Source organism: Octopus bimaculoides, chromosome 14 (assembly GCF_046866305.1).
Source record: "Octopus bimaculoides isolate indiv1 chromosome 14, ASM4686630v1, whole genome shotgun sequence".
Classification (NCBI taxonomy): domain Eukaryota; kingdom Metazoa; phylum Mollusca; class Cephalopoda; order Octopoda; family Octopodidae; genus Octopus; species Octopus bimaculoides.
The window spans coordinates 5,798,680-5,822,679 of NC_142941.1; the positions used below are offsets into that span (position 1 = coordinate 5,798,680).

Sequence of the window (24,000 nt, forward strand, 5' to 3'; positions counted from 1 at the left end):
CCTTTCCTTACCATTTGCTCTCTATCTATAGGCGTAGGGGTGGCTGTGTGGTAAGCATAGTCGTAGGAGTGGCTGTGTGGTAAGTAGCTTGCTTACGAACCACATGGTTCCGGGTTCAGTCCCACTGCGTGGCACCTTGGGCAAGTGTCTTCTACTATAGCCTCGGACCGACCAAAACCTTGAGAGTGGATTTGGTAGACGGAAACAGAAAGAAGCCCGTCGTATATATGTATATATATATATATATATATATATATGTGTGTGTGTGTGTGTGTGTGTGTGTGTGTGTGTGTGTGTATACTTGTGTGTATGTGTTTGTCCCCCCAGCATCGCTTGAGAACTGATGCTGGTGTGTTTACGTCCCTGTAACTTAGCGGTTCGGCAAAAAGAAACTGATAGCATAAGTACTAGACTTACAAAGAATAAGTCCTGGGGTCGATTTGCTCGACTAAAGGCGGTGCTCCAGCATGGCCACAGTCAAATGACTGAAAGAGTAAAGAGAGAATAAAGAGTATATATATTAAAGTTCCAGTTGAAACAACGGTGATGTTGAGGGTGATTTGCTGCTTTTAAAGGAGGAGTTAGGGCCTGTGAAGTAGATCTCATGATATATACGCACATATGTATACATACATATCCATGCATGTATATAAATATGTGTATGTGCTTGTGTGACTATTGATTTGTTTTGACTCTTATTTCTTACAATGCTGGTACTAATTAGTGCCCCTGTGCACTTTAGTGTGTATACACACACACACGCACACACACACACACACACACACACACACACACACACACACACACACACACACACACACACACTTGTTTTATTTATATTTACTTAAACTTAACATTTACTGACATAAATTTTCTATTTTTATATGTATTGTATATTTCGTTCTCTCTAGATTCAACAATGAAAGTTATCTATCCAGTAGGAATGGAATGCAAACTGAAACTAAACACAAATAATACCATGTGTACCGGTGACGTAAAGAATAATAGATTGTATATTGAAGGGAAAGCTGGAGTTTATCGTATTAAGTTATTTGGTATGTTGATTTCTCACATTAAGATCGATTTCCAAATGTTTATTCAAATGTAATTGTGGTATTTCATGTTATGCATAATCAGTGATACCAAAACCTATTATCAAACGACATTTTATCACACATCCTATCATCGAAACTATTATTTTTTTATTGAAAAAACTTTAGGAAAACGTATTTTCACAAGACACCATATTACTGACACGGCACTTCTTTCATCTAAACCACTTGATATTGAATTAGTTTTTTAAAAAGTATTTTGTAAAATATTTTAGTTTCGTATGTTGATTGTAACACTCTTGATCCGAATTCGTGTTTTGAAACAAATCTTGTTGTATTGGGATTGTTATTACCCCAGTAAACATAGGTACTGGTTCAAAATGACATTTTCGTTATTAGTCAATCGGTTCAATATCTCACAAACTAACTAGCCGATCGTTTGTTTTATGTGTGCGTTAAACAATCGTTTGCTTGTGTGTCAAGGTGATCTCGTTGCTATTCTTGACCTCATCAATGACATTTCCTTTGTTTTGAATTTCTCCCTTGAGTCTGTCTGAGAATTATTCTTACGCCTGTGTTTAGGCATACTTGTATGAGTGCATGTAGATGAGGGGTAGCTTATAAGAGAGGGGGAGGGGGGAATAAATGAAGTGTGTATGTGTGTGAGTGTATCTGTGCGGTTGTGTATGTATACACATATGCCTGCCTGTATTTGTGATTTTGTGTTCGTGAGTATGCGTGTACTGTAAGTAACCACATCTGCATACACACAAACTATCATACAAAACACAGAGGCATAAGAATAATTCTCAAACTGACTCAAGGCAGACCATTAAATGAGAAGGCATGTTATTGAATTGATTTATGAAAAAGTAAAATAATTTTATCTTTTGTACGGTTTGAAATAATTTACAATTTAAGATAAAGATTATAAATATATAAATATAAATATACAAATAATAAAAGAATGAATTTTAATACAAAATAAGATCAAAAGATGACAGATATTTGTGCAGATATATCTTCTGTTTCAGTCATTGGACTGCGGCCAAGCTGGGGCACTGTATTGAAAATTTTTATTTGGTCGAATGAACCGACTTCATTACTTATTACGCAAACATAAACAAACTAACACTGGTCATCAAGATATTGTGGGAGACCAACACACACACACCCACACACATATGTTGCACACGAAAAGCTCCTTTCAGTTTCCGTTTGCTAAATCCACCAAAACGCTTTGGTCGGCCCGGGGTTATAGCAGAAGACACTTATCCAAGGTGCCACGCAATAAGACTTGAACCCAGAGAAATCTGATTGTGAAGCAAACTCTTTACCACACAGCCACGCTTGCGCCTATACCATTTTATCTACATAAAAACTTTAAGTATAATAACTTTCAGTAGAAATTGTGTTACAGATTGCTACAATTTTCCCTATAAAATATAAATTTAAAATAAAGATATAATTTGCATTTAAAAATATAACTCAAATTATTTAACCAATCTTGTTAGGTATATATATATATATATATATATATATATATGTATATATATATATATATATATATATATATATATATATATATATATATATATATATATATATATATATAAGTTCTGTTGGTCATGTTATTGAACCCATGATTGTAAAATCGGTGTTCCAATTCCCAGACCAGTGATGCATTGAGTTCTAGAGTAAAATTCTTCTTTGATGTTACCCCAGTTCACTCAGCTGTAAATGGGTAAACCTTCGACAAACTGCTGTTCTGTTCAGGGGGAAATGCTGGTCTGCCAGCCCAGCCAGCCTGAGGTGGCATTATTCAAAAGCTATGATAATGCGAGCAAGTGTAACAATATCCGATAGTCTGGTCGATACAGTGGTAACTTGTATAGGATATCATCCATAAGTTGTGTCTGGTTGTTGAGAGTTCCTTTGAAAATGCTATTGCTAACATACAACGGTACAACCCTTTCCATCGTAGGGTTGTCGGTGATTAAACTGATGATCTCACCAAGTTTGTTTGGTGAGGAAGGTGACTCTGGACATCTTGCAGAGTGAAAAACGAGACTGATTAATGGATAGATGAATTCAGTGTTATTAATAGACATCGGTAATGCGTATATCTGCACACATTGAATGTGTGTGTGTATGTTTAGTGCCTTGTTTTCAGTTCATTCAAATGAAGTATGGTAGGATTATGTAGCTTTCATCCCAGCTGCTTCATTGCTGGCGGTGGTTGGCCAAGCAGGAGCAACTCATACAAATGGAAACATAATTTCATCTTGGGATGGAAGCCACAATGCTCGGCAAACGTCTGGAATAATGTTTTAGGATGTTAATGCGAAGTTTGGAGATCCCTTCAGCCACTTTAATATTTCCCTTCTTAAGCATACAAACTCCGTTGCCTCGACTTAATCTTGTCAGTGGGCATATTTCGTGATATGGTGACTTAATTGAGGGGTTTTTCCATACCTCAGCAACTATGAACTACAGTCGGGCTGTTAGTTTCAGGCGCATGGAAGATGCAGCGTAGGTATTTTTTACCCAACCATTACGAGACGGCGTCCTTGTTGAAATATTGTATAGTCAGTCCTGTTTCTTATTAATTCTTTATGGCTGAAATTACTTGCAACCGCAGATGGCACCATTGCATTGCAGTGGTGGGAGAGTCACATATTTGCACCTACGAAATGCTGTCACTTCCAGAGTTTTAGGAACACGGAATGTGTGATAAATGGAGGAAGCTGTTGTGATACTTTGACCCTGTGTATGGATTCGTCTTTCGTCGAGGTGTCGTGCAGTTAAAATCATTCTCTTCATTGATCACAGATTAAGAAACGTAACTTTAGGAATTTTCTATTTTCTTTATTTCTTTTTTATGTTCTTTAATTGTTCATTATGCTTACTGCTCGGTCATCGTCAAATTTTACAAAGGGGCTATCAATGAATCAGTCAATCAATCAATCAATCAATCAATGAGATATCAATGAGTCTATTTATATTCTAAAGACAAATACATGCGTGAAGACATGCGTGTGTTTTTATTGCTCTCTACGTATGTGGATGAAATTAAATTATTTTACAAGAAGAAAATATATTTTGGGTGTATTTTTCTCTCATTTCGGATAGCTTTAGCGCAAAATCGATTCACAATTACAAGAAGACATGCTTTTCTTACCAAACTATTTCAACTATTTTCACATGTACATCGAAATGTTGCATCGAAATTTGAAGAATTTGCTAGAAAATTGAGTAACAAAGAACTTTTTCTTGACTCTTTCACGCACTATTTGGAAACATGGATTTGGTCTGTGTGATGGGAAAAAACATCGTCAATCAAGATTGTCAGTAAGGTATTGGAATGTATATGAAGCTATGTAAAATATTTTGCCACATACAAATAATGATATTCGAAGGTGGCTAAAAGTTTTCCTTTAGATTAAAGCTTTCGATTAAAATTCTAATTTTATATTATTTAAAATTACTTTTTATTTAAAATTCTTGTGCTTTGTAGGATGCATTGTATGTTTGTAATTATCCTGAATAATAAACTCTCCTATAGATGAAATTAATGTACAAGATATTTGCAAAACTTTTATATGCAAATCGTTTTGAATTTCGGTGAAATAACGTTTCACAAAGAAGTCGTTTCGATAAAAATAAATTTCATCAGATGTCGATCAACTGAGTGTTGTTTGATAAAGCATCTTTCGATAAAAGAAAGTCAGGGTATGATTGATGAAGGTCTAACCAATAACTATTGAACTTCTATTATTTAACGTTGAGTGGTGTTGCCCTTGGCGAAAGATAGAAATACGATATTTTGATGCAGAGACAGAATCAATGATAATGCAATCGCAGTACAAGCTTAACTGTACAGACATATTTGGGTGTAAACTAAGACTAGACGAGAGGAATTATTATCCGGTATCTGTTGTTAGGTCGATTAGGGAAATGGACAAGAAAAACATGACGGAAGTTTAATGCCGAAAAAGAAATATGGGTTTTAATGTAGAGACAGAGGAAGAATCTAGTAAATTTTTAGATTTATTTTACGAGATGTGGCCCAGAACTTTAATGACCATTGCATTGATTTACATGTTTAGAACTCACGGAGAGTAAATAATCTTACAATAACTCCAATAAAATCTGTGTTCTCTGAGACAATAGCTTTTGAGCTAGAAATGGTTTGCCAATGGATATAGCAACCCGTGTTTCGCAGTTTTCAGAATGTAATAATCTAGAGGCTGAACCTCAATGGGAAAACATTCTGAAAGTAAAGAATTATTTGGACTGAAATTACGGTCATGAACACTTATCAAAAATTTGCTTGGATTATATATTGCGATTAATCGGATTGATTTCATCAAACATTTGTTTATTTGAGAAAAACTTACTGATGGGGTTACATCGCGCAAATACTATCAAGGAAGATGAATTGTTTGACTGTTTCGTAAAAATTTTTTGTAGATGAAATGTGTTTCAAAGTGTTGCGTTTTATGATTAGCACACATGTACAAGTCACATCCTCGTACCTCAGTTTGGCTTTAGACTTCATGGTTTCACATCGCTACGCAAATGAAATTTGGGAATTGTACCGATATTTTGAAAATATATGGATGTGTGTGTGTGTGTGTGTGTGTGTGTGTGTGTATTTCTCCTTGTTTCTCTCCTTTTTCCTCTCCTTTTTTCTCTCTTTGTTTCTCTCCTTGTTTCCTTGTGTTCCTTGCTGTTGAAGAGCGTAAGCTCGAAACGTTAAAGACTTTCTCTATTCCCGAGCGTTATACTAATACATCCATTTGTTGTCTAGACCACCTGTCTTCGTCTGTTGTTTTTTCGTGAATTCTCCCTATATATATATATATAAATATATATATATATATATATATATATATATATATATATATATATATATACATATACATATATATATATATATATATATATATATATATATATATATATATATGTATGTATGTATTTCATGTATGTACGTATGCACGTACGTATGCCTGTATGTGCCAACAATGACGCTTCATACACTGAGTACATATTAAATTTTATTAAGCTTGAACAATATTTTTCAAGCAATGAACAATTTTCATCAAAACAATGATATAATTTGACGACTTAGAACTTGTGGCAAAGCTGCAGGGTAAACTAAAGTACCACCACCATCGCCACCATATCTGCCATACATACACCGTTTAGACTCCTGACGCCACCGCCATCAATACATTTGATTTCGCCTCCTTCTCTTCCACCACCATCACCACTGTCTTTCACATAACTTATTCTCATCCCTGACCGCCTCAGCTACCACCACCACCATCATCATCACTGCCACCTTCGCCTCTATTACAACTACACCCCATTACTATAACTATCACCCCATCACTATCGTTCACTATGTTAGTTCAGTATGCTTCTTTAGTGTTCAATCTCTCTTTCTCTGAAAGTGCCACTCTCTCTCTCTCTCTCTCTCTCTCTCTCTCTCTCTCTTTCTCTCTATTTCTCTCTCTCTCTCTCTCTCTCTCTCTCTCTCTCTCTCTCTCCTTCTCTGTTTCTCTCTGTCTTTCTGTCTTCGCCACCGGCCTCGACCTCTCTATGCCTACTCTTTCACTCACTCCAGTATGAGCACTACAAGAAGTGTTAATGAATTGTGAGAGGGGGAGGCGAAGTGTGACAAACTAACGCACAGAAATTAGCTTTTAAAGTGTAAAGGTGAATGTTTTTAAGAGATTATTTTTTGCAACAACGTTATAAAATCTTTAATGATGATGTTACTAAACTTTTTGGGGAAGAAGTTTAGAGAGAAAGAGAGAGAAAGAGAGAGAAAGAGAGAGAGAGAGAGAGAGAGAGAGAGACCATACATACATACATACATACATATATATATATATATATATATATATACATACACACACACATCGGAGATAAATGGGCGAAACTACGCAGACATTCCGGACTCCGTCTGAAGAGGCGCTTTAGCTGCGAATGATCCGTGCATCTTGTTTTGTCCTGTTTGCCGTTGTCGTGCTTTCGTCCTTATCTCCCCACTTGTTGTATCTTGACGGTTTCCGTTTGTTGTGTTCTTTCTGTGCAAACTTTGATTTATCCAAGCAGCGTTAAGTACAACTTGTGTACGTTGTAAAAAAGATACCCCTTGAATATTATGTACGACTCTCACTCTCTTAACTCTCATATACCTTTTCCTCTCTCTCCCCTCCCTTTCATTTTTTGGTCCTTCTAATTTCTTTCTCCTCTCTCCTATTCTTTAGGCCCTCTGCCCTTTTCAAATCCTCCCTTCTCATACCACGTAAACACTGTCCGGTTCAGGCGTTGTCGTCCTTTTTCGGCCGGCCACCTTAGAGGTCGGTCGTGCCCGTCTGTTCTGTTCTGTCCTGCCGCCCACCCAGTTAAGATTTTTCCATTTTTTTTTTCCTTGCGCTAGCTTACTACATTCGTCTGATGGTCGAAAGACCCTTTTCGTTTTGTCTTATTTTTGTTGTAATTGTATAATTATTTTATTTTGTTGTATAGCCGAAAGGCGTTTGTCCATTGTATATATATAATTCTATTTCATATTTTACGTTTGTCCGATAGCCGAAAAACCCTTTCCGTTATTTACTTATTTATTTTTGTGTATTTACATTCGTCTGCCTTTCTCACAGGCTTAATGCTTTTAGCTTAACTCCCTGGCCCAGCCGGTTTCGAGTAATATCGGAGTTAAGAGGGCGAAACTACGCAGACATTCCGGACTCCGACTGAAGAAGCTATTTGGTTGCGAATGACCGCTTTGTCTTGCTTGTCCTGTTTGCCGTTGTCGTGCTATCATCCTTTTCCCGCATGTTGTGTTTTGACGGTTTCTGTTTGTTGTGTTCTTTCTGATCTACCTTCGATTTATATATATATATATATATATATATATATATATATATATATATATATATACCGTCAGCAAATCACAAATACGACAGAGGAGCTCACTATAAGTTACAGAGTAGAAGAGTATTTAGATAAATATAATTATTTCAATATTTTCCATAGACTAAATGGTTTTCGTGAATTAGGGACTAGAGACACTGTTAAGTTAAGTACTTCATGGACGCGACACTTTGGGTAACCCGGTAAACTGGAAATAACTATTTTTATCTAAATATATATATAGTATTAATATTTTTATCTAAATGTATATGAAGTATTAGACAGTTTAAGTATATATTAAGTAAATTTGACAGAAACTGATGGGTGAGCGTTTGGCCAATCGGATTTGCAAGGAGACGAGTAATCGTTGATATGTAGGTTCGATTCAGACTGAAATTAGCTCATTGTTTTTCAGTCATTTGCTTATATTTAAAAATTGTCGCTTCAAATTGGAGAGTAAATATAATGATATATTATTATACGGTTATTATTATACTATGAGTTTTACATAGTAGCTTTCTCCCCTTAACTTACAAATCCTTTCGAGTTTGTTTACAAAAATATTATATGCAGTATTAGACAGTTTCAGTATATATTAACTAAATTTAACTGAAATTGACGGGTGAGCGCTTGGCTAATAGAATTTGCAAGGAGCCGTATAGGTGTCGATTTGTGGGTTCGATTCAGCCTGAAGTTAGCTCATAATTTTTCGGTCATTTGTTTATGCTTCAAATTTGTGGCTTCAAATCGGAATATATATATATATATATATATATTACCCATACATACATGCACTACCTTAGCAGACCTTAGTAGCAATGTAGCCCTCGCTACGGGTAAGTCATTGAACTAATGCCTATAATATTTACATACTAACAGTAAGACACAGCATATATATATATATATCATAATTGGGCCCTTAAAAACAAAAGGCCTCTACACAACTGCCCAGTGTGCCCGTAACTCAAAACTGCAATGTTAACATACTGTTTATTTCTTTTTGATATAATCATTTTAAGTCTTTCTTCTCGGCTACGATGCTTTAAACTGTTCTAAACTCACTAGCGTAGCTACGGTTGGAGGCAGTAGGGTTGGTCCGCCCCAGGTGGCACTTTTAAAGGGGCACCAATTTTGGTTCTGCTGTAGGCAATATCTACTTTTGTGGGGTTAGGGGCAGCAAACGGAAGGGCCACCCCGGGCGGCACACATTCTAGATACGGTAGGGTCTGAACTGTAGCCTATGTAGTTTGTACATGTACAAGAATCGCATAATTTTTGATTTCTTATATTGCAAGAATTTCTACATTTTTAAGACTGTAAAAGTTAAACGTAGAAAATAGCATCTCTTGTTGATAAATTACTTCATATATGAGATCTTGTAAGATTGAATTTTATATTCAATAACTGTTTTATTTTAATGCTCATTTACAAAGAAACTGTTTCGATGTTATCAATTTAGGTTGTCCACCACAGTTGTATGGTAAAAACTGTACCAATAAATGTCACTGTTCTGGAGTAAAATCATGTCACCAAATTACTGGAAAGTGTAAAGATCGCTGCGAAGATGGATGGTATGGAGAGAAGTGTGACAGTCAAACATATGGTGAGTACATATTTGTTCAGGGTATGAGGATACCTAGATAACTTTCGTTCGGAATGAACCCTGGCCATGACTAACTCACTAGCAGCACCTGAGTAAACATCTTATCATGCTTCATATTAAAGTCATGTTTTGGGCACCATAGCCCATGCGAGTAAAGAGTTTTTCTTTGCAGAGAATTATCCGAGTGTACTTGATTTATCTGGGATTTGTTCGGGATATTCAACCGGGGAATGTTTGAATATCATGAGATCTTTTTCTTCTTTTATGTGTCTTGGCATGATGTTAAAGAAAGCAGGGCCAGTTGAGGTGAAACGCTTCTGTCTTAGTGTTGTGATTGGATGCGAGGACGATTTTTGTAGAGTACGAATGGCATTAGGACCAAGTCTAGGATGAACGTTAAAGTTGATACCAACGCTATTTGAACAATATTGGAATATTTTTCGCATTATACGAATGATATAGCTCTCATGGTGAAGTTGAAGGAAATAAAGTTTGAATTTCTGGAGCCGATCCCAAAAATCAAGCCCTGACATGTTTTGCTTTTTCTTGATCTCTGGGGTGCTTCAATTTTTATGATATTTACTTTCGTGTCGAGAGACCAAAGCGCACAACAGTATTGTACATGAGGACGGGCTTCGGTAGGGAAGAGAAGTATAATGGTAGGAGCATCTCTGAACCTGAAAATTCTTAGGATCCAGGAGCACAACATACGGATCATGTCAGTTTTGTTGTTTATGCGGTCCCTCTATTCTAAGTTGTTATCGACTGTTTTTCCGAGGTCCCTAGCAGTGCTTGATACCACGAGGGTTTCACGTAGGAGAACAGTATATGGTAGCTTATGTGGAACCTCTTTTCAGAATTTGTGGGACTCGTGAATATTTCATGGAATCAATAGTAAACTTCTTGGGTTGTTCCCGAAAACTGTATACAAAAGCCTGAAAGCGTGGACTGTGTTGTTTCTGTATCAAAAGATAGTTGCTCATCTGCTATTCATTGAAAAGTGAAGGAAATTAGAATACGATTTTTACTTAATGCACTTTATATATATAATTTATATACTTTATGCACACTTCTGTAGACTTAATACACAGCACCCATAAAATAAATATTAACCCTTATTTTTGCATTTATCGCCAAAACGGGAAACTTTCACATTTTACATGGTCACAATTTCATATATAGAACACAAAAATTTTATATTAAAAAAAGATTATTTTATATGTAAAATATTGGGGTCACAATTTCACGGTGGTAAACATTTAATGCAGCATGGCATACTCTGAAAACCATATCGTTGGTAAATTATACGGCAAGGTGATTGGTCAGAGCCAATACACATTTCAATTTGCGCACATCTTTCAATCCATTACTTCTTTGCAGACTATGTCCTTCGTGTAAGTTTTCCTGTTCCTTTTCCTTTGTTTGTCAGTATTGATAACTTTAACTTTAACATCAGATAGTTTGAGAACCATTGCGAATGCAATAAATACCTGACCGTGGCCGAATGCAAGTTTAGACAAGAACAACCCCACTTTATCAAATGTCTGCCCTTGTGATTTATTGATATTTATTGCATATGAAAGGCGAACGGAAACTAGTTTCTTTCTAAAGTGAATGGCAGGATTAGGATGCGCATGCGTCAAGTAATAGGTGATATAAAAAACTTAGTTCAATTTAAGAAAAAAGCCTATTTCACACTATGCACCCAACATCACCACTACCACCACCGTCATCCCTCACTGTCTCTCTCTCTCTCTCTCCCTCTCTCTCTCTCTCTCTCTCTCTCTCTCTCTCTCTCTCTCTCTCTCTCTATTTCTCTCTGCCTTTCTCTACAGAACATCACTCTGCTAAAATTTTATTCCTAACTCTCCTCTATATAAATACTTTCAACTATTTTTCTTAATCACGTAATAAATATTACGTTCCCCTTACCACATGTCTTGGACGCTTCTCTTTCTGTTTTTTCTCTCTCCCTCTTTTTCTTTCTCCCTCTTTATGCCTCTCTCTTCGCCTCATCCTCCTTTTCTCTCACCGTTTTCTTCCCTTCAACTAATCACGTGAAAGCTTTACAATTATGTTCCTCCAACCTCATGTCGTGACGGCTTCTCTCGCCCTCCTTTCTCTCTCTCTCCTTTACTTTCTCCCTCCTTTTCTCTTTACTGATGGGCTAAGTAACCTAATGACAAGCAGAATTTTTATAAGACTTGTCATCGTTTAGTTGCATATTGTGTTTTTTCACCCATTGGATAACAGTGAGCACATCCAACTGGAGCCCTTTTTGGTCTCCTACACTGTCGACGGCCTTCAAAATCTTTGAGTCATACGCGAAAGTTTTTGCCAAATATTATTTTATGTTATCAATTTAGAAAGTTATCTAGTATGTAATATAAAATAAGTTAGCGCTAAAAATTCAGCCTTATGTAGAGTTTAAGGAATTTTTATGTGATATAATATTAACTTTCTCGATATTCTTGCCTGATTTTTTATGAATATTTAGTTTATAAATGTTAAGTTTTTGTCTTATAACAGCTATCTCCCATCTGGTACTTTGGGATGATACAAACTTCGTATATTTTAAGTATATACTACATTTTTTATAGTTATGTACAGAAAAGTGGAGCTATAGAAATATGCCACTTATTCAGAAAATAACGGTTTCAAAATATATTGAACTAAAAATTGTATACTAATCATTAATTTAGGCTTCTATCTTTTTCAGTTAATATTGCTCAAGGTAAACAAACCAATCAATCAAGTACTTATGGAACGAAAGGAACACGTGTCTTCGTCGATAATGGAACATGTGTGGACATGAAGGTAGGGATGACATCCGCCAAGGCGGTTGACGGTAATTTTGACCCTGAAGTCGTACATAAATCATGTGCAAATACTAACAAGGAAAAGGATCCATTTTGGCAAGTGACATTTGATAAGTCATACATGATATCTCAGCTGAGAATATACAATCGAATGCGAAACCGTAAGTATTGTTATAAATGATATTCCCGTTATTGCTGTTACTTAGTCTCACTTAGGCCTGGTTAAGCAGGACGATGACCAAGGGAGTTCCAGCTGTGGCCATCCTATCTTTTTTAAGACAGTGATGCGTAGTTTGACGGGAAGGTCGGTGTTGCTACTTTTAACAATTCCAGCGGCAAGTTAGAAGCCCTGTCGGTTCAAATTACGTTTGTTCATTTGAGTTCAAATAGTGTGTAAAATTATTATGCTGTTAATTAAAAGAACATTATAATAGTTGGTGAAATTTGAACTGTTTTCTCACCACCACTGATTCCTTGAGAATGGAAATATTTTTTGTTTACATTTTATTTTGAACTTCAGAAGAGACAAACCTTATGATTGGAAGAAACTTGTATCGATTTAATAATATTGTCGCTATGAACTCAGCAGATAATAACCATCTAACAAAAATTCCTTTCAGTTCTATATTTGAGAGATGAGAAACTATGTACATTATTTACATTATTTACATTTGGCGGATATTTGTACTCATTTTGTTTGTTGTTAACTCAACGTTTTGGCTGATATATTCGCCAACCTTCATCAGGTGTCCTGGAGGAATTTCGAACCTGGGTTCTCATTCATAAGTTATTTTTACCTTGTTGTTGTTGTTGGTATTATTATTATTATTATTATTATTATTATTATTATTATTATTATTATTATTATTATTATATATGTCTGGAATCGAACTTGGAATCTTGGGGTTAGTAGCCCGCGCTCTTAACCTAGAGGAACATCGCAAAGCTGAGACCCGAGGAGATATTGATAAATCGGGTATAGCTCATCATATATGGAAAAATGGAGATCATCTTCCCCTGTGGAATGAAGTTAAAATAATAGAGAATACCACTAGAAAATACGAAAACTAAAAGAAGCAGCACATATGTTAGGACACAACAGCCTCCTAAGCAGAGCGAATGCAGATGAGTAGCACATGGGAACCAGTATTAAGGAAGGATAGGAAAAGATAAGATTTATAAGCCCCAAAATTCACTCCATCATTGCCTACAGGTATATGGCGTAGTGGTTAAGGGCGCAGTCTACTAAGCCCAAGATTCCGAGTTCGATTATAATAATAAAATAACATCAGGAAAATACCTTAGGAATGAGAACTTAGGTTCGAAATTTCTCCAGGACACCTGATAAAGGCTGGAGAATATATCCGCGGAAAAGTTGTGTTAGCAACAAACAAGATGAGGACAGATAGCCGTCAAATGTGAATAATGTAAAAATTATTTTCCATCTATAACACTTCTAATTTCCATTGCATTACTTGACTTTAGATCGTTATGGATTTTAATGAATGCCGTGTGTATTTTTATGACTGAATCATAATTAAATGATGAATTGTTTTCTTTCTATTAAAATTACGTTGTTATTGATACTGTGTTATACCTCTTGGCCCACAGCTTCTTCCCTAACGCAACCTCCCAACCCGGCTTGTTCCTTTGCTCCCGCCCACAAAGCCGAACTTGCCCATACCTCTCCAGCACCACCCTCCTCATAGGCACCCATCATCCACCCTATCATATCGCTGACTTGTTCACCTGCACTTCTAGCAACATCATCTAATGTATCTCCTGCTTTCTCTGTCCTTCTCTATACATCGGTCAAACGGGACGCCGCTTGGCTGACCGGTTCGCGGAACACCTCCGAGACATCCGACTAGAAAATGACATCTCGATCTCGCGCCATTTCCGTTCTACCGGTCATTCTTTGCAACACTTGTCTGTGTTCGGATTGTCCTTGTACAGGGGCCATCCGGACTCCCGTCTTCACCATGAACTGAGATTATTTTTCTCTCTTCACTCCTTTGCGCCACATGAGCTCAACTCTCCTCCCTTCTCCTCTCTTCCTCTCACTTCTACTTCAATCACCTCGCCTCTCTTGCTCTGACACCTATTTCTCTTCACTCCTACCCTCCCTCTCTCCCCCCCACTCCCTTCATCGTCACCTCTCCCTCGTAACCCCACCCTTACATATTCCAAAGTCACCTTCTCTATACATCCCATCCCACCCCACCCTATCCATTACACCTCATTCCCACATACTCCACACTCAGCCTAACCCCCACCCACACCCTTGTCCCCCTCTGTCCGGCATTCGCCATGATAGATCGCTAACCACCAAACATTCTTTATTTTCTCTCCCTGTTTATTTCTATATTCCTTTCTGTCGAAGAGCGTAGGCTCGAAATGTTTAAGACTTTCTCTCTTCCAGCGCGTTAAGCTAACACATCTGTTTGTTGTTTACATACCTGTCTTCGTCTTTTCTTTTTGTAAATTCTCACAACACACACACACACACACACACACACACACACACACACACACACACACACACATAGACACACACACACACACACACACACACACACACACACATATATATATATATATATATATATATACATATACATAACACATAAAGTATGTACGTGCGAACGTTTACATTATTAGAGTCGCATTTAATTCGTAATGTTACACACACAACCACACACATGCACATACACACACACACAAACACACACACACATACACACACACAAAAAAAATACAAAAGTAAGTCAAAAAGTATATACAAATAATCCACCACAATCTTTCCTTCCGTAAAGTTCGTGCCAGATGGGCGGCAAGAAAGCTTACCGAAGTGCATAGGTCCAAATGTGTGGAGATCTGTCAACGCTTATTCGACCGCTATAAGGACGAAGTCGAAGCTTTTTTGGAGAGAATAGTCACAAGAAATGAGACCTCGGTCTATCATTTTAAACCAGTATCCAGGAGACATAGTATGGAGTGAAAACGAAATTTAGGATTCAACCTTCTGCAAAATAACAGACGCTAACCGGTTCTTGAGACGCAAGAATACTTGTATTGGGACATTACCTGGAAAAAAAGATGTACAGTCACCTGTGTAGGCGACAGTGAAATGTTAACCAGGAATCTGAGACCGAAACCATCAATTTGCAACAATTTGCATGTGTGTGGGTGCGTGCGTATGTGCATGTGTGTGTATGTATGTGTGTGTGCGTGCGCGTTCGTCCAAGCCTCTGTGTGTCTGTGCGCGCGCATGAATGTTCCTCCAAGCGTGTATGTGTGCGGGTGCGTGTGCGTGTGTTTGTGTTTGTGTGTGCAGAAGTGTGCGTGCGCGCCTATGTACAAATGCGCTCACTCGCACCAATAAACACATGAACGCAAAACTATATGAGTGCATCTACACACTCACATGGAAAACTATAGACTTGCACATGCCACCATTTCCTACTCCCCGCCAACAACCTGACCGACTTCTAGTCTATTTCCTGCCCTCCACATGGTCAATTTCCTGTTCGCCGAGCGGTATTTTCCAGCTAACTGTTACCCATAAACCAACATCAAATCACACCAAGTGCATCCCACCTCACTGTAATAACGATCAATTTGTCATTCAAATTCAAAATGGCTGACGACTAGTATCGTGCTTGAAACTCAAGAGTACCAACGAATTTGAATCAAACTGTTTTGATCCATATATGTGTGTGTGTGTGTGTGTGTGTGTGCGTGCGCGCGTGCGTATGAGTGTGTATGTGTATGTGTGTGTGTGTGTGTGTGTGTGTGTGCGTATTTGCAGAGGCATCCGGCGTTGCCTAGGATTGAAAGTTTTCCTAACATATCGGAGTAATAATAATAATAATAATAATAATAATAATAAACTTCACCATTCAAACAGAAAGATAGATGCAAATAGGCCAGACATCATACTGAAAGACTTCAGACAAAAATCATGCCTCCTCATTGATATGACTGTCCCAATCGATATAAACGTATCTGTCAAGACCTACCAAAAGCTGAGTAAATATAAAGATCTTGAAATAGAAATTAGCAAAATGTGGAACCTGAAGACTAAAACAATACCTATTGTCATAGGTGCCCTGGGAATGACAGCGAAACGGGCTGATTACTACCTAGCTCAGATACCAGGAAACCGCAAAATGGCTGAAGTTCAAAAGATAGTGCTCATGGGAACTGCCCATATTCTACGTAAAATACTGTCTATGTGATCTCAAATTTTAAAACAAACACATAATTTTCTTATGGTTTCTTAAACATTCTCTAGAACAACACTGTGCAAATCCACATATATATGGTACCCTAAGCATAACACCTACATGAACTTCTAACTTGTTGTCTCTTGAGGTCTCTGGGTGAGACTTGGATCCAACTTGTACAAATGCAAAGCAAAAGTCAAACATAAAATAATAATAATAATAATAATAATAATAATAATAATAATAATAATAATAATAATAATAATAATAATAATAAACGAAAATACAAAACTCACCACTTTAATGAAGGGAAATAAATTCTACCACATTAGTTGAAGGAAATTATGTAAGCGCTTCTGGGTAAACAACATTCCTTGTTGTCTGGTTTGGAGCATAGACAAATAAGTCTTGCAAACTACTTACCCTGGATCAACCAAACAAAGTTGACCATGAGAAAATCAAGCCAGTAGATTTCAAAGACTAAACTTCAGCTGTATTAATAGACATTGCAAAAGAAAGTCGCACTGGGAATTGTGTTCGTTTGAATTCAAAGGGCATATCTGTTGGTTTGATTGAAATTCTTGGAACGAAAACCTCTTCCGCAGAGGCACATCCAGTGATGATGGTAGCTTCTATCACTTTAGGTGATAATGTCTTCACAATCAACCTTATCCCATTGCATAATTTAGGAGGATCTAAATTTCCTAGAAGCATTATTGGGATTCCTACCTTCAGAAAAATTTTATGTGGAGGAATTCCAGGTGTCACAAGAGAATTAAGGAACTCTGTCGGGTAATGGACAGCTTTGTTAATTAGTGTGTTGACGCGGTGAGTAAAGCACTGCCACACTTTGGGCTACCAGGTGTCATCCGCAATTGGGGTATATTTCCGTTGGATTTACTTCAGGAATTCCGCAGTCTTAGTTAGAGATAATAATTGATAAAAGAAACAGAAGATGCGTTTAATATTAGTCTGGAGTGAAAATAAATATTACCCCAAAATCCCTCTTCTGTTTCATTAATCAGTTATATGTGTGTGTGTTCGTGTGTGTATGTGTGTGTTTGTGCTATGTGTATGTATGTGTTTGTTTTGTGTGTGTGTATATATATATATATATATATATATATGTAATGGATATGGACACACACACACACACACACACACACATATATATATATATATATATAATATACATATATGTGCAGATAGATAGACAGATAGATAGATAGATAGATAGAAAGATAGATAGATAGATAGATAGATTTAATAGAAAACAAGGAAATATATTTCTGTGTCTGTATCTGTAGTTGTTTGCCTTGTCTATCATTAATGTGTATCGTAACGTATGAATGTGTGTGAATGAATACACAGGAACATCCACTTCTCTCTACGTGGTACAGGAAAATGACATTGACAAAAATTTCAAACTGTTTCATGTTGTTTAATTTAATTCCTACTAGCTTTCAGATTGAAATTTTACACTGGAGATATTCTAGATATACGACGGTGGGCTGAAAGATTCTTAGGACGACTATGAAGGAGTGATGCAGAGCTGAGAAATCTTGCATGCATTAAGTTTCAACTCTACTTCTTAATATCTGTACTGTTTCCTTCCAAGTAAACTGACATCTGACTGTTCAAAGAAGACTTCAAATGTTACTAGAAGCGAATTCTCATGAAAATGGACAAAATTTGACACTGTGCTGTTATCAAATACCTGGAGAGAGAGATGAAAATACTTTGCACATTAAACATGAACTTGTCATGACGAATGTTTCTGCTTGGTGGGTGCAACGTCTAATGACACCTGATCAAAAGCGCACCAGACGTATAACATCACGGGGAAATCTGACATTGTTTGGAGCAGGTCCAGCTAGTTTCCTTGAATAATTTCCTAAGCCGAGATACGTGTTGGGTTTATCACTTTGAGACAGAGTCAAAAAGACAATAGATGGAGTAGAAACACCCCACCTCCTCTACTTCAAAGATGGATTAGGTCGTTACACCTGCAGCAAGGTGATGGTTTCAGTTTTTGAGGATGCAAAGGTATTGTATCTATTGACTATTTTGAAGGGGCTGCCCCATCAATGGCGGGTACTATGCCAAGTTGCTGAGGCAGATATAAAAATATATGAAGACTAAGCGCTCAAGAAATCTGACAAAAGTTATTTTGTTTCATCAGAACAATCGTCAAGCGGACAAGTCTTTGTTTTCAATGGCTGCTCTGCATGAATACGGCTTTGAACTGGTTAAGCACCTTCCCTATTCCCCTGATTTGACTCCATTTCATCATCCTCTGTTCCTCGTCATGAGAAATCCTGTCTGGGAACGAGTCTGGCAGAGATGATGACGTCATACATGCAGTTGCTACTAGCTACTTTTGAGGTCTTCTTTGAGCTGTCAGATATCAGTTTACCTGAGGAAAAAAAAACAATACAGTTATTATTAATAAGCAGTGTTGAAATTAATGCATTCAATATTTGACAGCTCTCACAGCACTCCTTCATAGTCATCCTATGACCATTTCAACCCACCCTCAAAATAAGATGTTCGTTACATTTTATCTTCACGATCCTAGAGACATTGCTAAAGTTTCTAATTAACAGAAACGTGTATAACTAATATGATTTTTACAAAGCAATACATTTCAACGTTAAATATAGAGAGCCACAAAAAGAACCGAACAAATGAATATGAAGCAAATACGTAAACAAAGCGCCAACTGTGCAGAGCCTACCCCATCACGAATATACATATAAGCATATATATTATTTTATTCTTTTACTTGTTTCAATCATTTTGATTGAGGCCATGCTGGAACAACGCCTTTGCTTGAACAAATCGACCCCTAGACTTATTCTTTCTAAGCCTAGTACTTCTATCGGTCAATTTTGTCGAACCGCTAAGTTACGGGGATATAAACACACCAACATCAAGCGACAGTGGGGGGATAAACAAAGACACACAGACACAGACACACACACACACACACATATATATACATGCATACGACGGGCTTCTTTTCAGGTTCTGTTTGCCAAATCCACTCACAAGGCCCAAGTCGGCCCGAGGCTATAGTAGAAGACACTTGTCCAAGGTGCTGTGCAGTGTGACTGAACCAGGAGCCATGTGGTTGGGAAGCAAGCTTCTTACCACACACCTGTATACATGCCTGAAAAAATATCTCAATTATTGATTTTTTTTCAACTCATTGTGTTATCGATGAAAAGGCATGTGGCTAAGTGGTTAGGGTATTCGTCTAACGATCACAAAGTCATGAGTTCAATTCCCGGCGACGGGTTGTGTCCTTGAACAAGACACTTTATTGCACATTGCCCCCGTCCACTCAGCTGGAAGAATGACTTGTATCCGTATTTCAAAGGGCCAGCCTCATTACACCCTGCATCACGCTGAATCTCCCTTAGAACTACGTTAAGGGTACAGGTGTTTGTGGAGTACTCAGCCACTTGAAATATAATTTCACGAGCAGGCTGTTCCGTTGCTCAACTCAACTGGAACCCTCGTAGCCGTAACCGACGGAGTTCCAGTACATATTGTGTTATCGATTATTTAATGAGACAAATTATAAAAAGGTAAACCCTTTGCTTGATGATCTTTCTTTTCAAATTATTCTCAATATAACTAACATCTGATTCAAATTTTGCTCTTATATTTTGGTTCTAGGTGACAGGCTGAAAGGATTTAAAGTTTATGCTGGATCATCACTTTGTTTTCAAAGTATCTATTCTGAATACGATAAAGATGTAATTCATATTAAATGTAGAAAACCACTCAATTCAAGTTATGTCAAAATATCGTTAGATGGATGGAATAAAATGCTTACTCTATGTGAAGTGGAAGTAATACGTAAGTTATGTTTATTTGTTATTTCACTTGGTAAATATTGATTTATGAGAATGTTACAGAGCTATCGATTTTGAGATAAAGTACAACCGATTATCTTGACTTCCATACTTGACTGATAACTGTAATCGATCCTGAAAGTTTAAAAGGTAAAATATATAGAGCGGGGTTTGAACTCCGAACATAAATGAACATACTAATTACCATTAGATAGTTGGTTCGGTTTTGAAATCTTTCTGCTTCCCCACCTCTTTGCCCCTCCTCCGCCCTGGTTTTCCTAAATAGTAACGCTTTAGTGATACGATTTCAATTCTCTGTTACAGGTTAAGCAAACACTTGTCAAATATACTGGCATACTGCTTACCTACAGTCAAGAACTCTATATCCAATGAGCAAAGTCATTCTGTTGACCATAAAACTTCCCACTGGTATTGATTGGAGCATTGATAAAGCTAATTACGATTGATATAACAAATATTTCACTATATAAACTAAATATACAATTCTATGTACCATTACACTCTCTCCAACTTTCATTCACTCATCTTCTTTCATTTTACATGATTCGATAAGATGATGTGTTTTCAAATATTCGCCCTCTGCATGGTTATGTTCATTTTTGAGGTCACTAAAAGATTACTCCTTATTTCTTCTTTGAAGCCCTAAAATTTTGGTGAGAGGAGTCAAGTCGATTACATCGACCCGATTGCTTGACTGGTACTTATCTTATCAACCCCGAAAAGTAAAAATCGGCTCCGCCGGAATTTGAACGCAGAACGTAAAGACGGATGACATGTCACTAAGCATTTTCTCCAGCATGAACGCAGATGTAAATTTATAGTCATCATCTTATATAATTATATGTAATATTTGATCTATCAGTGACATCAAGATATCCACAAATTATCATTAAATTTAAACCATATTCATTCTATAAAATATCGTTACAACTGAATATTAGATGCTAACGTTAGTGAAATATATACACTAACCGTGATATTTTCATTTTTTATCATTTTTGTTATTGCAGAATGTGCTCCTGGATTCTATGGAGATATGTGTATGGAACGCTGTGAACACTGTGAAGGTTCTAAATGTGATGAAGTCACTGGACGCTGTGAGGAAGGTTGCATGATAGGATATTACTGGTCTGTTCTTCACCATAAGTGCAAAGGTTAGATAAACTTTTAATCTCCTCTTCAATAATATTACTGAGGGATTATTACATTTCATTGCAAATCTTTCTTATATTAGTTTCTAGAAATATCCATATCCGCAATAACCTTTGAATATTAACTTTATCAATCTTATATGATTTGGTATGGTCATTATTTAAAATTCTGTTTGGCAAATCTATAGGACTTAATCTTTCTCATTAACTCGATTACTTTCTACTATTACCACCGAGATATTAGTTTTTATGCGGAAATATATTAAAAATCTTACAACTATTTATGGCACAGATTGCTTTCCCTGTAATATCTTTCTTCCCTTCTTCTGTGTCTTTCCCTATTTTAACATTTCAGTCTCAATTGTTGTTTATCAGTCTTTCTGTTCATTTTACAAATATACAATTTACTCTTGTTTCAAATATATATATATATTGTTTTAACATTCCCAGCAAAGGCAGACTGTCTAGATTCTTTGTTATTCCGAAAGTAAAGATGACCAAAGTAAATCAGAACTTTGCACTATGGAAAACAGCCATTTTCTACTTGCATTGTCGCAATAAACACGCTATAGACTCTACTTTTGATGAATGTTTACCGCTAGAATAAATTGACCAATGTCTTCTTTCCTCTAATCATCATCACATCTGTGCTCCAAGCACCAAACTGAACGTGAGCCAATATGGGTGGTGTACCTACGTGATCCCTTGACGTGATGGAACTACCGGCAAAATATTCAGAGAAGTATACTTCACCTCCTTAAAAGGAGACTGGTATAATGCGTGTTGTAACAGTACATACACTGTTTCTGAAAAAAAAGGGAGGCTCATCTTACAATTAACTTTCATTGTCTAGATACATACATATTTCTAATTAATAAAATGGGAGCAGAAGCCCTTTTTTCATCAAAAACCCCAAAACTTAGTCGTCACCAATCAAACCAAATGATCACTACCTAATGATAACAATGCACTACAAGAGATAGTTGAATAAATGCTAATGTACTTGGAGCAGTTCCTAAAGCAGTGCAGCCATAGATGCAGAAGAATTAACTTAGAGGAATGAATAAGCGCCATAGTAAGCTTCGCTCAACCAGGTCTGACTGAAAAATAAACAGTCCCAGCGGAAAACATTTAAATGTTTGTATAATCTGCTAGAAATAGCAGTGGATCATCCCTTACACTACACACTATTGTTTGAAATAAAAATAGCATACATTAGATAATATAAAACTAGGTACACAATATCTAAAGAAAAACTAGATGGCCACATGAGTAATACTTCTGATGATAGATCCCTTCCAGCAGGGCTACTTTCGGGATAAACTACAACTAGGATGAACATTTTGTTTTATGTTTCTTACTCAAACCTGCTGATTACTGAATATCATTATCTGCCGATTTTCTAGTTGTTCTAGAGCGGGTCACTCACCACAACCACTACTTGCAAAGAAAATTTCCAAACTTTAAGAGTCCGCTATTCACCCCTCCATAATCAAGACACCTTGGTCATAAGCACAGACACACAGAGGCTCCACATACTTTATTCATTTAATTTTAATTTCTACACTGCACCCACTCAACAAAACTCCACCAAAGTCTTATTATGTATATCTTCAGTCTTACCAACTCAGCACACAACTATCAAATATGAAAACTTTCTGACACTCAAACTCAAAAAAATCTTTCTATTCCGACGACGTCTTTTCCACTACCCTGAAACAGAGCGCTGCATTGTTACATATTTTCCCATCAAATTTTTTTCTCCCTGATTTCATTGCAGTTTTTATAAATATGCAACAATGTCCCATCCACATAAATCAACTTATCATTTTCTGCATCTCAACTGTATTCGAATAACAATCATATTTTCCTCATTTTGAGTCTCTCTGTTCTGCCTCAATGAGGACGGATACGGCCTTCATAATGTCATATTTACCGGGAACGTGATTCCCTGAATAATTAATTTGGGTCCTTTGCTCTTGAAACCATCAGTAAAAGAAGTGTTAGAGCTGACATCAACAGATAACTTAATCAACTCGTGCCAGACACTCTGAATCCATTAAAAGAAACCTTGAGAGAATCCGTCAGAGTGTACATGATGTCTTTGTCTCTTTTATAAACAGAAAAACTGAATCACTACACAAACCAAAAATATAGTGATGTACTTAGTACTTTCTAATCATAAATAACACGCATTTAAAACTTTTGAAATTGCTACAAATACTATGGCTTAGTATCTCAGATGAAACCTTAGAAATGTACGTCTCGAATGCTTCGCATAATATAGAAATCATCCTCAGAGACAGCAAATGCAAGAGTCATGATCAGTGTT

At 36.8% G+C, this 24,000-nt stretch overlaps 1 protein-coding gene across 5 annotated transcripts in view; it reads left to right on the plus strand.

Annotated features, from left to right (window-relative positions):
- LOC106876628 (uncharacterized) overlaps positions 1 to 24,000 on the plus strand; it is a 106,711-nt gene that overhangs the window by 24,589 nt on the left and 58,122 nt on the right. For all 5 annotated transcript variants that reach the window (XR_016244358.1, XM_089363155.1, XM_089363157.1 and 2 more), the window contains 5 exons: positions 912 to 1,055; positions 9,442 to 9,585; positions 12,305 to 12,565; positions 20,318 to 20,500; positions 21,528 to 21,671. Coding sequence is in view for 4 of the 5 variants with exons in the window: in XM_089363155.1 (XP_089219281.1) it covers positions 912 to 1,055; positions 9,442 to 9,585; positions 12,305 to 12,565; positions 20,318 to 20,500; positions 21,528 to 21,671 (876 nt within the window). In the remaining variant the exon portion in view is untranslated. The remainder of the gene's footprint in view (positions 1 to 911; positions 1,056 to 9,441; positions 9,586 to 12,304; positions 12,566 to 20,317; positions 20,501 to 21,527; positions 21,672 to 24,000) is intronic.